Source organism: Hetaerina americana, unplaced genomic scaffold (assembly GCF_022747635.1).
Source record: "Hetaerina americana unplaced genomic scaffold, ioHetAmer1.1.p SCAF_2, whole genome shotgun sequence".
Classification (NCBI taxonomy): Eukaryota; Metazoa; Arthropoda; class Insecta; order Odonata; family Calopterygidae; genus Hetaerina; species Hetaerina americana.
Genome location: NW_027286763.1, coordinates 75,498,123 through 75,515,391, shown reverse-complemented (window position 1 = coordinate 75,515,391; position 17,269 = coordinate 75,498,123). Strand labels below are relative to the sequence as shown.

At 34.6% G+C, this 17,269-nt stretch overlaps 1 protein-coding gene across 1 annotated transcript in view; it reads left to right on the top strand.

The window, feature by feature from the left end:
- Positions 1-17,269, top strand: part of htt (huntingtin) — an 88,725-nt gene that overhangs the window by 45,631 nt on the left and 25,825 nt on the right. Inside the window, exons 27-36 of the mRNA XM_071585390.1 lie at positions 1,109-1,392; positions 2,912-3,051; positions 6,098-6,341; positions 6,850-6,940; positions 9,299-9,484; positions 10,591-10,922; positions 11,047-11,199; positions 11,739-11,889; positions 14,355-14,501; positions 16,902-17,201. Coding sequence (XP_071441491.1) covers positions 1,109-1,392; positions 2,912-3,051; positions 6,098-6,341; positions 6,850-6,940; positions 9,299-9,484; positions 10,591-10,922; positions 11,047-11,199; positions 11,739-11,889; positions 14,355-14,501; positions 16,902-17,201 — 2,028 coding nt within the window. The remainder of the gene's footprint in view (positions 1-1,108; positions 1,393-2,911; positions 3,052-6,097; positions 6,342-6,849; positions 6,941-9,298; positions 9,485-10,590; positions 10,923-11,046; positions 11,200-11,738; positions 11,890-14,354; positions 14,502-16,901; positions 17,202-17,269) is intronic.

The following is a 17,269-nucleotide window of genomic DNA, read 5'->3' as shown; positions in this document are numbered from 1 at the left end:
TTCACTACTATAACCCAGAGACAAAACAGCAGTCAAAGCAGTTGAAGCATTTTGATTCACCACCACCAAATACAGCAAAGGCGATACAGTCAGCCAGAAAAGTGATGGATTCAGTTTTGTGGATGCCAAAGAGATTCTAAAGATAGATTATCTACCGGCTGGTCAAACAATTACCGGACAATCCTGTGCTAACTTCCTGGACCAACTACAGCAAAAGATACATGAAAAAAGGCCAGGTTTCGCAAGGAAGAGAGTATTCTTTCATCAAGACAATGAAGGCCCACACACAAGTGTCGTTGCCATGGCAAAAATATGTGAACTAAGATGAAATTTTTTGCCACACCCGCCTTGTTCGCCTAATTTGGCTCCATCAGATTTCTAACTTCCCAAGCTCAAAATTTCCCTCAATGGAGAGAGATTCTCTTCAAACAAAGGGCTAACAGCTGAAGTAGATGTTTATTTTGCAGGCCTGAAGTAATCTAATCTTCCAGATTGGATCAAGACATTTGAACATTGCTGGACCAAGTGCATTAGTGTACAGAAAGACTATTGAGGTCTGTCCAATAAATATGCAAACTGCGGTCATAAAAACTTTACTTTGCAAAATTTAGTCCATTTGCCAAAATACCTCATGAATTCCAGACATAATATTCAGTTAATATTTTCAAATGTGATACAAACTTGCAGTCTTCAGGACAAAGATTGTATTTATTAGTACAGGGTGTGGCAACATAAATTCCTTTTTTCAAAAGCAAAACACTTTCAAAAAAGGAAGTTATGTTGCCGCACCCTGTATTTACAGATCAGCTGATAGTAAACCTAAAAGCAAGAGAAATTCAGGGCAGAGGTGTCAGTATATTTCCTTGTCTTGCCTGAGGTTTCTCAGGAATATCTAATGACCTGAAAATCCCTCATCTCAGATCCAGGTGAGTAAGGTCCCTTTCTCCTGCTGGAAGTTGAATGATATATGCACTACACTATCTCACAGCCAATAAAACACTAAGAACGTTAAATAACTTTAAACAATAAGAACACGAATAAATTTGTTAATTCAGAGGCCAAATAATTGTCTAATATTTTAACAAGTGTATTTAAATTGATTTTTAAGGAATATGCACCATCAGGAAAAGAAGGGGAGGTTGTGGGAGTCGAGAGATGGCTAGGGATGGTGCTTGGTGTCTTCTTGGCGTTACTCTCACCGCAACAAGCAAAAGAAGAGGCCATTCTAGCCCGATTGGAGGCTCTTGGGCTCTCATTGGGGCCCCACATAGGACCTGAACCCTTAAAAAATGAATCCACAGCACCCCCTGCAGATCCACTGGGAGCTGCACTCGTTCTCACTCCAGTGTCTGACTCACCTGAACCACTGGCTCCAGAATTAATAATGGCCAAGTAAGAATAGCTATTTGACAGTCTTAGTCATGACTTAAAGAAAGATCAATCTCAAGAAGTAGTAATTTTAATTATATTCTGAGAGTAATTTTTTTGTTAATAAGTCAACATTTTACATTAATAATGCATTCTATAATTGTATATGACTAAAAATATTGTTTCCTGGAAATTAAAGAGTAACCTTATGCAATTGTATGCCTGATCCCATCATGTGTAGCCCTTCATGATTTCATTATGAATTACGTATTCTAATGATGTTATGTATTTGTTGTTTTCCATATTATCCTTATAATTATGCATTTATGAATTGAATATATATACAGGATATGTCCCAGTTGTCTGCAGGCCATTAGATTGCATGGATTACAGCTACACTGGAACCCTCCTGCCCGGCATTGATGGGAACCTTGATCAGGCAAATTGTCACGGCCTCTTTGACATTACCCAGCATTCCAAAATGGTTGCCTTTCAAGCTCCTTTTTATTCTTGGTAACAAAAAGAAGTGGTGGTGCCACGTTGGGGCTGTAGGTCACTTTCTCAGAAGTCTAAGAGATCACGTGAGATTGTCATACAAGCAGCCTTCTGATCTTCTGACAGCACCTTGGGGACCATCTTAGCACACCTTCCTCATGGCTAAATCTTCTGTAAGAATGTGATGCACTGTGTTTTTCAGAATATTGCACTTTTTTGCTAACATTCTGATACTTGAGCATCGATTGGAATTGAGCATGTCTCTCAGTTTTTGCACATTTTTGTTGCACTGTGGCATTGATGGATATCCTCATCATCAATGTTCTCTCTATCCTCTCAGAATCACTTGTACCAGCAGCAAACCATTCCTTGGGGCTTCATCTCTGTAAGCATCTTTGATCATGGTAATGGTCTCCAAACCTGATTTTCCCAGCTTAATACAAAATTTTACTGTGCATCTTTGATCCATGGGATGTGGCACCATCGAACAGGGGTCCAGTCTATCCATAATTCATACACTAAGAGCCCGCAAACAACTGATACAGATATCGTTGATTTCCTAAGACCACCCACCACCTTTCCCGCCATGCGCCCGCCATCTGTATTGGTGGGAAAAAATAATTTGACCTCTGTTTGAGGCAGACCCAGTACTATAATATACCTAATCAGTTCAACCTGAAATGCATAATGCTGATGTTTTTCTTGTAATAAATATTGAGATAACTGATTAATATAGATCAGATTAAAACTTTTATTGTAAATTTTAATATCCTCAGTATTATAAAAATTCTGAGATAGTTTTGTGATTATTTTTCTGCTAACTTTTTGAATACCTATGAATGCTACTTACCTACTCATTACATTCCAATCTACTTTTGCTATACTGCCAATTACCTGTTCAATTGATCTTTACAGTTCCCAGCAAGTGGTAGTATATAAACTATTGTCACCCAAGGAAATCCTGATTGTGCTTGTATTGTAAATGCTATTGAGAATGAATTATGTTTCTGCTTTTTTTATTTTTAACGACTGATACTTTCTTTCCCAGGTTCATCTTTCATGTGATGAGAGTTGTTGTGAAGAAGATCCATCATATTGTGTTTGACCCTGCCTCTCAAAGAGATTCAACTTACTTGCAAGAACAATTCTGCCACTTCCTGCTTTATTGTATTCATATGTTTGAATCTGGTATGTAGTTTTTTAGTAATATATTATTTCTTCATTTGTGCTTGCTTATAGCCAGTACATTATATGCGAGTCCTTCGTTTTCAAAAGAGCCAACCAAATAGTATTTCACAATAGCTAACTGGATAAGATTTGAAAATGAAATTTTTCCAAAAAATTAATTGCGTGAGCATTGGACTACTAACTGGAGGGCCCAGGTTCGATTCTTGGGCAAGCTTCTCTGGGCACCCTCAGTTACAGCCAAGCTATGTGATTTTTTGGGTACCAGATTTTCCTGGGAAACCATAACTGGCTCAGGGAAAGGAATTGGAATCTTACCCAGATGTGTGAATTTCATATGCCATTGAGTTTAGTACCAGGTGAACTCTATCATCACCTACCAAACCGACCTTCGGGGTGATTACTGTGTAAATGGTCAACATTATCATTGTGTACATATTGCGTAACAAACCAGATAAAAACAACTTAACTGTGGTTAAAATTAGTTGTTGACTTTCCTTTTCAAATAGATGCCGTACAAAGTAATATCTGCTTTGTACTTACACTAGAGCCTAGTATAATGACCATCATTTGCTCCACGTTCTTTCTTTCTCGTAAAGCAAAACACTCTTTTGTGAAAAAACTTTTTGACATATAATTTAAAGTGAAATACGATAATGCGTTCCATGGGGAAAAATAATTATGCATACATTATTTAGAATTGTGGGTCATGTTTATCTTTTCTTCTATCACTAAATGAAGCTAGCGGGAATTCAAACTTGATCTGCAAAAAAATCAAAATAAATATTTTATTATTTATAATATATAAGTAATGCTTTTTTATCAGAAAGCTGTGTAAAGAGGTTTAATTTTGCTAATGCTTCAAAATTTTGTAAAAATGTACTGTGGAATTATCATTAAATAAATTTCTGGTGCGCATTGCCACTTCCTTATTAGGGCAATGCCTCGTACACATGGTATTGCAACAGTTTGCCATGATCTCCACATCATATTTAGCCTGCTGTATTGGACCTAATACTTCTAAAAGGCTGCTGGATTTTCTAAATTGTAAACAAGCAGGGGTTTAACTTCCATATTGCCGCTTGCATTTGTACAAAATAGCAGCGTGAGACAGCATTTCATTGGCTTTTGGCCGGGTAGCATATTCTCTTGTACTGTTAACTGCAGAAATATAGGTTCACTTCAGTATCTTCTTCCAGAAGAGACCCATCTCATCACAATGAAAATCCTTCTCGGGCTGGTAACCCTCAGAATCTATGAGTTTCTTGAAATCACCGATGAAGTTCTCTCTGCCTTTGACTTTGAGCTTGCCGCTTTATCATGCCCCACGATGCCGTGGATGCTGGTTCTTCTTGTAAACTTCTCAAATCATGGTCAACAGCTCCCTTTAAATACTTCTTCAGCCATTGATCATCTTGACATTTTCTAATAAGGTCCGCGAAAGTCACTTTCCCTTCTCACGAATGATATTCCAATAAATAGTTTTGCATTATAATTGCTTTTCCTTTATGCATATGAGAAGCAAGCTTTCAACATCATTTAGAATATGTGCCCATTGCATGAATATTCTTGTCACGCTCTGAATCATCTGTCTATTTAATTTTGTCTTTGTTGTGATAGAAAATGCAAATTTTTGATGTCAACTGATTGTTGATGTGCGTGCAAGATCAGCCATGCTCACACCTTGATCGTGATTTACAATGTCTTCACTTTTCATTTCTACTCTTATTTTTATTCTTTTGTTGCTTTCTCTGTAAGGATTTTTCTTTTGGGTCATTTTTATAATTATACACAAAATATTATTATACTTTGCAGTGAAGAATCATCAATATTAAGCCTGAACACAAATTTGAAAAAAATTGTAATTATTAGACACACTTAGGCTAGTGGATTGAGGGCTAAACACATACTAAAGTAGCTGGTGTGCAATCATTAAGGGAATTCCCCTCTCCTTGTCATTTTGTATGCAAAGAGTCACTTGTTAAGTGAGTCATTTTCAGGACCAACTATTTTGCTTGTGATGCAATTACTCATTATATGAGGTGCTTGTTAGGCAAGGTTCCACTGTACTTCTTAATAAACTTTAATGAACATTTGAAAAATATGTGCATATATAGTAGAGCATGTCACTCAGAGAGAAAAATTAAATAATGCCATTTAATTAAACTGTTTAAAATCATGCACTGTATTAGAATGAACTCATGTTCATTATGAATTGTATTCAATTGATCTCTACCTTAATTTTGAAAAATGAATGTTTTATTTCAGTTCTAACTATAGTATGAGAGTTATTTCCCTCATGGTATACGTACACATCTTTGCAAGTTTTCTTTATTTCCCCTCCCATTCCCTTCCCAAGAGATACCATGAGAGATGGTGGTAGGAAAAGGTATGGGTGCATCGTTTAAATCATGAATACCCTGTAATTTGTAATTTATATACAGTAATCAGATTGGATGTCATTTTTATATGGTGATCACGATGCATATTTGTGCAATCATCAATTATCATGGAGTTTTTTTCTAACAAAGTGAAATGAGCTATCAAGTAAGAGGTGATTAAATAATCAGCAATTAAATCACTCTCAGTCCATTTTCAGTCCACCTCCTTACTCAACTGGTTCTCAATTAGTTTCTCTTTGCTTATTTAATTAGTATGGTGTATATAAACGCAAATTTAATAATTGAATAAAACTTTGCATTTCCCTATTCATCCAATAGATTTATGAAGTATCCATGCTGTCTAGATAAAATTTGTAATTTCTTGTGAATTTTAGATCATCATCATTATTTTCATGATGACAAAACTTTTAAAATTGCCTAATGCATTTGCAGATTAACGTTTGCATTATATTCCACTTTTCTGTTATTTATGCTGACTTACACATGTGTTTTCTATCTTAAAATCAATGTTACTCAACCAGTTGCTCCATAATAGATCTCCAAACAAACTGAAATTATTTATACATAGTGGCATTCTCCAATATCTTGTTGTTATGAATTGATATTCCATAATATGTACAAGGTATGTATCATATTAAATGTTTCAGGAAGTTATAGCAGAGTCACTACTGTGGCAATTGAGCTAGTCAAGTCTGAAGGGCCCGGTAATGAAGGTGAAGGTGTCCGCAGTGGCTTGAGCAAACTTTTCCTGGAGCTGACACCTGTTTGCCCACTGCTATCAAGTCTCTGGTGCTACATTCTTGTTTTGTTAGAAGTCAGTGATAAATCCCTTTGGTCTCAAATGCTCGGTCTGCATGAAGAGCCCTCTCCATTGAATGGTTCTGCTCACAGGTTGGTTGGTGATACTCGTTTTAAGTGTAACATGATCTATTGCAAATCTCAAATACTGTATTTCCACTAATATATACCTCCTCCTTTCCTGAAACCTCTTTTTTGAAATAATTTTGAATCTCGCTACAGGCCGTACATTAAATATTTTAAATAGGTAGCCTATGTGCCAAGAAATCATCCATTAAGCATTGAAGTTGACTTAAAACGTAATTATTGCCTGTACTTGCTACTGGTGTTTATAGTTTTGGTTGTTTATTTGATGAGCGCTATTATGATCATCTCCCGTTCTTCTTTCACCAATATTTTGGGCAAAAAAGGGTACTAAATTCAGAGAAATGGGGTTATAAAAATCCATACACAACACATAATATGTGATCTTAACAATAAGAATGCTTGTGAGACTGCTCACTGATTACCCAATGCCAAATTATTAGCTAATATTAAGTTGGCAAAAGCTTCTCATTTTTAAAGTATATATATATTAATAATTGTATTACTTTCCATACAGCCCATTGCAGACCAAAAGTTTGGGCACCTCTCCTTGTTGCAACATTGAGGTGGTGAAAAAAGCAGGAACCATTTTATTCTGTGGGTTTCTGGTAAGTGGAGTGATATGTGACGTACTAAAGGCCATGTAACTGAGATGTTTGTTTTGAAGGATCATTTTTATTTATATTAAGTTCTCTATATTTTTTTATTTTCAATGTCATCTTCTGTAGACAAAGTAGACCAATGTACTCTGGGACTCTCTTGATGAAAATTTCTATATTTCCTAGGTATTATTCTTATCCTAAGAGCACATTCCAAATTTCTTCTTCCTTTCATTAAAGGGTAAAATTATAAATGGAAGTACTTAATTTATATTGATAGGGGAAGTATCAAAATAAAAATATCATATCATTGGAAGATTTGGAGGGCAATCCACCTTTATTCTTACAGAGGTAATGGAACTCATATTTTTGGATTGCTCACTACTTTGTGTCATATTCTTCCTGGTGATTCACACCCATGAATTATTGTATTATCTTAAAATAGAATAATAATTGATGTAATGGGTTCTATACATAGTTAGATTACTGCTTGAAATGCCTTTTTTAATGACTGCTTGAAATGGCTTTACTTAGTGAGATTAATGTTTGAAATTTTGAAATTTTTACGCTTGATATTTGCAATGCATTTCCAACGTATGTAATCATTTTTTTAAATGAATATCCCAGTAAATTCTAACACAACCCAAGTTATTGGTCTAAAAATATTATTACAGAAATTCAACTGCATTGTCCTCTAGTACCATACTTCTATTCAAGCTTTATGTATGTAAAACAAGTTTGGAGTACCAGCGTTCAGTTTACTGAGTTGTCATGGGAGGAGGCTGAGATTTGTATTGAAGTTAGTATTTATGAGCTTTAAGTCTGCATCAAGTGCAAAATTGAGATTTCATAACCAAAATTATAACATTATTTTTTAATTTGATATTAGATGGGATTGAATGAAAAGTGCAATCGCTGAAATTAATGCAATTCAAATGATACAGTATTTCCTGGCCCATTACAAAATTACAGTATTTCCTGGAAAAGATGTACTTTTTTTACCGTAAAATCAGCCTGCATCTTATGGGCCATGAGTATGAGTATGACTTAGTTCTATGAGTTGTAAGCCGATTCCTTGGGAAAAAATTTCTGTTAAGAATTTTTTCCCTCCTCGGTACAGAAAATGGATGTCTTCATACAAGTTTCAATAATAACACTGTTTTGAGTCAGTATTAATCAATAGTACTTTAATATTTCCTTGAAAGTACTTCCTAAAAATTCCCAAATAAATCATAACTGTAAACAATGTAGGGCGTTTAATTTCATCTCACGTGTGGTGCTGCTGCAAAACTCATACAAATTGGTATAATGGAGATTTCACTCCTCTGTTCAAACATTGTATTTCTCGCAGCAAACTCTGAGTCTGTGGGCACTCATTGTAAGTAGAGTGATAGTGTCGTTCAACGTGTACTTTCTACTTAGTTCACGTATCTGCTTTTATGCATAGAAACTAAGTGCTTCTTAAAAAGTTAAAATTAGAATAATTGTATGAAATCAAGAGAAAGAAGATTGTCATAAGGTATCGCATTTAAACTTCATGCAGTAAAAAAGTAATGAATTACACTTCAGAGCGTGAAAATAAACATTTGTCTCGCCTCCAACTGAGAAGATGCCATGAGAATAATGGAAGTAGGAAATTGATGTTGTAAATATGGATAGGAGTAAAAAATGTACATTCATGTGTTCCTAGATGACCAAAGCTTGAGGATCATGTTAAGAACTGGATAAAACTCAGGAAGAACAGGGTTGCTGTTTTGACAAAAATAATTTCAATTGAAACAAGAAAGTTAGTGATAGGAATGTCTAGTGCCAATTGTTTGGGGACTTTGTTATTGTGCGAAGGATTCACGAAGAGAAATGGTCTCTGCATTCATACCAGAACTAAAATATTATCAAAACTGCCACTCAAGTATAGAAGAAATGTTCTGCAAGTAGAATTACATGGTGAAAATAACTGCATGTATGCATGTTGACTTTTTATTGATGTGAGTGTGATTGTGGAGCAGTGATGATGAATGTCTGGGTTTCTACCTTAAATAAACGTTTATATTATTGCTAATTTTTTTAATATAATAATTATTTTTTTCCTATTAAGTGCTAACATTAAAATACTTTTAGGACTGATCTAAGAATTTTTCCTGAATTCTAGCCTGAAAAATCATAAAGCGTCTTATGCGCCGGTCTTATGGGCTGGAAAGTACGGTATATGGAATATGTTGTAATTAAAATTTATTGAGTTTCACTTACTATTAAATATTGCATTAGAGTAAATTACTTCCTTAAAAAAAAAGAGATTTATCACATGAATTTTTTTTTATTTTCACAATGATGGTATATTTGAGAGTTTGTGTTTCTGTGTATTTATAGCGTGGTGGTGTTAGGGGTGTAATGGCTGAGCATGCGGCTTGGTTATTGGTTGGTCATACAGAGGCTGTGGTTCGATTAAGCGGGGAACCTCCTGTTCGGGATTTTATAGCAGCTGTACATCAGAACTCAGCTGCAAGTGGCCTTCTAGTCCAAGCTCTTGCATCACGATGTCAAGACCTCTCTAGTGTAAGTATATTGTTTAAGTTCATAAGAGACAAAAATGGCATAAACCTAGGAATGTCACTTTTAATGCTGGATTTGGTTTCATTAAAGTACTCAAATGATGGCATTGGACATTTGAGTAACTGTAAGGGGTATGTGAATGCATTATTCCTAACTAATTTATTCATGAATTGAATTTAGTGTCGAAATGATGGGATAAACACTGTTAATGAATAATTAAAAAATCTATCCACCAAAATATTCTTAGCGATCTTAGTAAGCTATTTTATGGTTAAGTGTAAGAAATTATGATTCAGAGAAATACTGTTTGTAGATTTAATTTTGCATCAAGATTGCAATTCTCTTTGGTATAGGATGGCCCAGTACCATAATTGACTACTTCCATGGCATTTTACTTTAAAAACATTAAATTAGATTTTCACAGCTAAGGAAGTGGTGAAAGTTTTACACTCATTTGAATTAAATTCGGGAATTCATTCCATGAATGGCAGCTTATGCAAACATTTTACTGTTTTAATTAGCTAACTCGTACTGTATCCATAAGATACATATACAGGGCGAGGAATTAAAATTTGCATTTATAAAATCTTGAAAACCAAAGGGAGGTACAGGAAGATGTTTCAAAGTTGATAGGATTATGAGGGCCAATTCATGTGGTACCAAGATGTTCATTGTAGTTTGAAGCATTCCAATTTTATCCCACTTGGGGCAGATGGCAGTAAAGTAATTTGATAGAAATGGAATGATATTTATTTTATTGCAGGATTTGATTGGACATTATATTTGGCATGAAACATTCATGAGATGATCAATGCTCCAATTTAAATAATTATGGAAATATCTCCCACTCCTCAAAAGGAAACTCTAAAACTGAAAATCGTGTTTCTCCCATGTTCACTGTGTTAAATATCACTGTTTTAATGTCCAATGTCTAAGATTCATCCTTGGCTAAATCATATCAGCCATTATATTAAATAGACCCAAAAAAGAAAATATTCTTGTTCTTTAAAATAAAGAAAAGTCAGTGAATTCTAAACTCTGGGGATAATGCACTTAAAAATTTCCATTCTGTTGTTAATGTTGTAATTGGCATTTTTTATTGTATTCAGCCCAGTTTTGCCTGGAATCTCTTACGATGCATCGAAGGAGTCCACCCTTCTCAGAGTGGAGCTCTGTTATCCCAGTTGCTGGTCCCTCGTCTTTTGTCTTGCCCTCATCTGGCCCTTTCAAGACGAGCATCAGCTCTTGCTTGCCGTCGTGCCGAACTTCTTCTTGTTCAACACATGCATCAGCCACCACCAAGACCAGCATCACCCCTGTCTCTGTCTCCTGGTGATTTGCTGGATACCACTCCAGTGCCAACTCCAACAGTAGGCCAGTTACCCAAAGAAGAACTTGAAAATTTGCTTGAAGTTATGCAGGAAGCTAGGCTAATGAGAAAGTGAGTTATCCTATAAAGAAGAAAAATTAAGAGACTTGATTGGCAAATATCTTAATGCTAGAGATTTTGATCACTTTCAAGTCAATTCTGATTCAGTATATAATATTATTATTTGAATTCCCAGGCACAGCCGTCTTGTGAGCCTGCTGAACAAATTAGGGTCTCATTGTTATGATCTTTCACCGATTGATGTTGAACATGGCCGATCATTCAACCCTGCAAATGTTCGTAACATCACAGCAAATAAAAATTGGTACTTGGGACAAGTAAAAAGGAGGTTTGTAAATAGTTTTCTTGAAATGATATTCACAATATATATCTTTATACGGTGGGTCATGGTAGTCCAGGGGTTAGAGCGTTGGACTACTGACTGAAGGGTCCTGGGTTTGATTCCCAGGCAAGTCTCTGGGCACCTGCAGCTCCACCCAAGCCATATGATTTTTTGGGTACCAGATCTTCCTGGGAAACCATAACCGGCACAGGGAAAGGAACTGGCCCCCTACCCTGATTTGTAAATTTCACACTCCGTCAGGCTTAGTACTGGGTGAACGCTATCATCACTTACCAAACCGACCATCGGGTTGATTACTTTGTTTATGGTTTATATCTTTATACGGTGGATAATTAAAAAATATTCATGTGTTATATTCTAGGATGTGTTCATAATGGCATTGCCTATGTTCTTTTTTTAGAGCCAAGTTTTCAATTCCTTGAATTTTTGGGTATAGCCTGATAGAGTACTAAAGTAGATCTGGTAGTGATATTTTCATAAAATGTATGTTACTTCATTGTTTTAGACGTACTTTCATTTTTCAGATGTTGTGAATCCAAGTGCTCTGGACAGGAAGTGGCTCAGCTACTAAGTAAACTTGAATTTGATGACATAATATCCATTATGTCCTGCAAAGATTTTAATGGATCTGTTCTTGAGAACTGTTTGAAACTAGGCCTGCAGCTCACTTTACAAGTTAGTATAAAAAGTGCAATACTGAAATTAGAGTTAACATAAAGAAATTACTGTATTTTTCCATCGATAATGCGCACGTTATCTATACAAAAATGTTCAGATGATCAAAAAAATGATGATGCACGTTATGTAATGAAAATTGAAAAAATTCAAACATTTACATACCTATGTACACAATCATTTAAAGAAGAGTCTCGCAAAAAAATTGTGTCTTGTTAGTACTAGAAAAGTAATTGGAAGCATGCCTTTCTAATTGCATTCTATTTTATACAGATCTGCTGCTGTTACAGTTATTTCATCTCATAAATCCATGAGAAAAAGAAGAAATATATAATTTCTATACTTCATTTATTCTAATAATTAGTACTTCTTTATTCTAAAGCAAAGTACTTCACGTATATGTAGAGTACGTCGTATTATATACATGTACGTACAAATATATGATAGCATAGGTAGCTCACTCGAATCCAAGAAATTTGTCACCTGAATCACAATTAAATGAATTAAGTGCATTTATTATTTCTTCAGGCATATCACCGAGTTCAATCACCGAAGTTAACCTTTCCTCATCTTCTAGCCCTGGTGTTGAAATATTGCCTAAAGCTTTTTCAAATCCATTTTTACCCAAGTCATTCTGACACCCTGCCAACTTTCCAGGATCCACCAACTTATTTCTTCATAAGACCCTTTTTTAATCCTTCCTGGTTCTGTGTAGTCTTTCATACCAGACATGATCCACTTTTCCTGACTAGAATGTGAGTTTGATTTAAAAGATTTATAAATGGATACATCCTGGCAGCCTCGCGATTTCCTCTTTCTTTCGCAAAATTGATGACCTCTGGCTTAAACATCGCTGTATACATTTTTCTTCTCCATGGGTAATTTTCTTGAGAAAATTCTAAATTACGAAAGCTTAACTCAATTCAGGTTTGAAACAATCATCATGTAGACGGCACTTTCATAGAACTTGGAGGGTGTCTATGACAGCTGAGTGCCGATACTAACAAAGCAAAGTAAAGCAAACAAAATAAGAAAATTCTATTTCATTCATTCTCTTATCTTTTTATATTTGATTTGCTGAAAGTTAATTTATGTAGCAAATAAAACAGCACACAAACCTATGTCTCATTTTGACTTACGAATAATAGCGAAAAAACAATAAGGGGGCATGTTGGGTTGGCTTGTTAATATTGTTTATTTTTTTATCCTTCTGTTGTTTAGAATATTTCAATCGCCTGGCTCTAATCTTCTGTATACTTATGGTAGATATGGCCACTGGCAATTATGATTTTATTTATTCCATGGTTATAACCATCTATTAGTGTATGGATATAGACGTATTTTTACACACAATATATATAATTTTTATTCGCATGTATATGTATATACATATGCACGTCATCAATAGACGTTCAAGATAACTATGAAGCTCTGGGCACGCGGTATCTATACAAATTAATGATAGCTACAAAGTTCTGGGTGCACGTTATGCATAAGTTCCGCGCGTTATCGATGGGAAAATGGGCCGATGGGTATGTTATTTAATATGTTCTGTGATTCATGGCTTTCTAATGTTTATTTCATAGCCTTTGTTTCTGTAAGTTATGTATAACAGTACACAGTTATTTCATTAAATGATTTATTATTTGAATCGGCCTATTGACACTTCTGAATTTCATGCAGAGAAGAAACAATTTCAGAGATTTGTCATTAATTTCAATAAAGATTCAAGTGGAAGAGCAGGGCTTCTTAACCTGTAATATGCTGGAGCTGGGATAATGCTCGTTTTTATGGGTCAAAAAAGGTTCAGGGCTGTTGTCTGTTAAGCGACTCATCTAATAAAATTAAAAAAATAGCTTGTTGGTAATTTTTCCTCTAATTGGACATGGTCCACCTGTAAAATCACCAGCTATGCCTTGGTAGTATATCTATACAGTAAGTATTTTAAAGAAGCCACTTTGGAGTTACTGGGAATTTAATATTGCTATTTGTTTCACAATGATTCTGATTTGTAGTTCTTGACTTTTCAAAGTTGATGGCTTGTTGCACAGGAGGCAGAACATATGGCTACAGGCCTGAAGATTAGCAGGGATTTTTGATTAGCCCTAAGATTTGTGAGTTCTTATCTACCAAGTAAACTTTTGGGTTTCGGTAGACTGGCATTCTCTATTTGATCACCCCTGATAGAATTATTGAATTATCCTTTTCTATAATACCTTGATTTTATTAAATTTGATGCAATGTTATCTCTGTGTGAAGATTGTCTATTAAAAAATTTTGGCTTGGTTAATTATTTTGCTGCAGGCCCTTCCAAGGTCACTGACAGATAAAACCCCATTGAAATATTTAATACATTTCAGGGCCAAAAAACTTGTCGAGAAGGCATTAGCATTGGGATTTCTCTGGATTTTTGTGGTGCTTACTTATGCTTATGCCATAGTGAAATAAAAACTTGTTTTTCCCAGGCTCTCCAAGGCTGGTCCAAATCTAATTTTGGATCATTTGAAGATTTAAAATCCCCAGACGCTGCATCACCTCTTTACAAAGCATCAAAGATCACACTGCTTCAGAGCATCACTCGCCTGAACGGATTGGTTCCGAGGCCCCACCAAGTGAGTTTATTTTATTTTTTCTCTTCGTAGCCTTGGAATGTTTAATATATTTTGGAAGTAATCATGGAAGATGGAAGGTATGCTTCTGAAAGGGAGAAATTCATTGTTATGTTTTCAAGTAACATGTTCATAAGGTTTTTACTAATTCAATACCTCCTCAGTGAGGGTACTATTATAGTTTTGTCGGCAAAGGAATTAAATAAGCATAATTGTTCAGCACTTGACTATATCTATACAGTGAAACCTTGAATTGGAGCACTCTTGATTTACATAACTTTGTAGAATTATCATAGGTTTTAAATCTTCATCATTGTAGTAAATGCCTCAAATTTTCAAATGAAGTTCTTATATGTTATATGCATTTGTTTTCTTATTGTGATTATTGTTGGTTTATTGAAATTATATAAAAATGGTAGGGCAATTTTCGGGAACAGAATTAACCCCTTGATAAAGAATCAAACATTTCTCACTAAAGGTAAAAGGTAAAGATTGAAACTTGTTCATTAAGATGAGTGGCAGTACTTATAAGCTGGAATTATTATCAGAAATAGGTCAATTTCTGTGCATCTTGAATAACTTTTTTTCATTTAGGTAATAAACCATATGACTATATCAATTTTTCAAATCTCACAATGGTCTATTTTCTATATTGTTATTATTTATTTATTTCAAAAAGTTTCTAAAGGGAAATGTACATGTGACATTAGGATTTAGCTTACGACAAAACATTTTGGTAGGAAGAGCTGAACTTGGTGGGAAATAGTGTATTAATAAAAAGAATTTGGCTGGGAAAAGGCCGCATTTTAATGCATGTGGGATTGAATACAATGTTAATGGTAACTCTATTTAGTAAATAAACACAATGTTTATTTATTACTGTATTATATAAATGTCCAATAAATATAAACAGAAAGGCTTGAAATTGTGAAAATGATATGTTGTTTCATTGATGTATTTCCTACTGACATCATAATGGTTGCTTTTTGAATTAAGATAGGTATTAACGTGCAACAATTGAAAATGGTAGTGATTGTGGTTTGAATCTTATTGTATCCTTGTTGCAGGATATATTTCATTACACAAGCATTATTTTGCAGTCACAGTATGCAATTCTGAATGTTGTATTATGATAATTGGGTTTACAATTTATGTATTGATCTGGAACTGAGACTGAGCAATAGTTATTCCAACCTTGGTTCCCAATGTACATATGTTTCCTGTGAATAGAGATGGGAAGCGTGAATTATGGATATTCAGATTCAGTAAATATTGTAATATATATCCATAGTATTTGAAGAAAGAATAAGAACACGGCTTACAATTCCCACAGAAATAATTATGAAATAAAATATTTTGAAATTATGGCCTTATCACCAATAACGATTCAAATGTGATGATTTGGAGAGTTCCAAATCTCCATGTTTTAAAATTTATTCTCTTTATGTGAAAATCGCCCACACAAGGTGTATTTCTGTGTTTGTTAATAATTTTGATGGTGTATAATGTGGGGCATCCAGTATATCCACAAATTGTTAATGAGCTAGCATGATAGCCTTCTAGTCATTTTCTGGAAAATGGGGAAGTTTTGTTTAGGTAGAGCATGTTTCTTTGTTACTGCACCTTAATAGTATTTGTTCAGCAGCAATAAAATGTTACCTGTTGTAAGAATTGAGTAATAAAATACTTTAAAGTAGAGTAAATTTAATTTAGTGTTCTGCTGCATTAAATTCCATGGGGTCTCAAAGAAGGTATCACTTCAGATAATGTAAGCCAGTTTAAAATGATACGCTACTTTCTACCAACTGAGACAAAATTATGATTACTAATTTAGACAGCAAATCCAGCATGGATAGGAAAAATTGGCTTGAAATAAGTGGTTAGTAATGAATTTTAATTAACATTTTTTATTATTTGTTTTATTAATGTTTGAGGGAATTGGATAAGCATGTTTTGGGAAGGGTAGTGCATTAATTGGTGAAATTTTAAATGAGTTTCTCTGTTTCTCAGAAAAATTACTGTACATGTAGGTATTTATTCCTAAAATATACTTCAATGGTGATTCAGTGATACAGATCTGAAGGTAATTAGATAAAGATTTTTGTGCGAGGGAAGTGAAAGAAAATAAGACAATGACATTCTAATTGTCATGCTGAATCCTCGATTCCGAGTAACTCCTGTTGACTCCTTAATTTTTTCTTATCATTTTCCCTTAATTATTTTTATTTACTTTTGTCCATAGTTTTATGTATACATCTGCAAATTTCCAGTTCAAAAACCTTTGCCCAAGTATAACCCTTAATGGCATTAATTTGAGGTCCAAATTTTTATTTTTATTCATGATTTGATGATTCGTTTGATTTTAATTCATGATTCAAAACAAGTATTCTTAATTCTCTTTAGGTCTTCCTTCCAGTTGGCCGTGCTCCTACTCAAAAAGAGGACCGTTATTCCTCCCGCTTGGGAGAGCTGTTTGCAGACTCTGAATTTTGGGATGCCCTGTTTCAAATAATCCCCTCACTCACATGCTACCTCCATGGACTGCCACGTTTGAGCTCCACGCTCTCCTCAGTAACACAAGAACAAGATGGGGAAAGTAATGTTGAAAATCAAGAAAAGCCCATTCCATCCAAAAATTCATTATACCAAGTCCCAGAAGAATCTATTGAAGATCTCTCAAAATTTGGAATTCTTTGCCTTGAGGTACGATTTGTATTTTAATCATTGGAGTGGTCATTTTTTGTGCATTCCTGTTATTATTTTATCTGTAT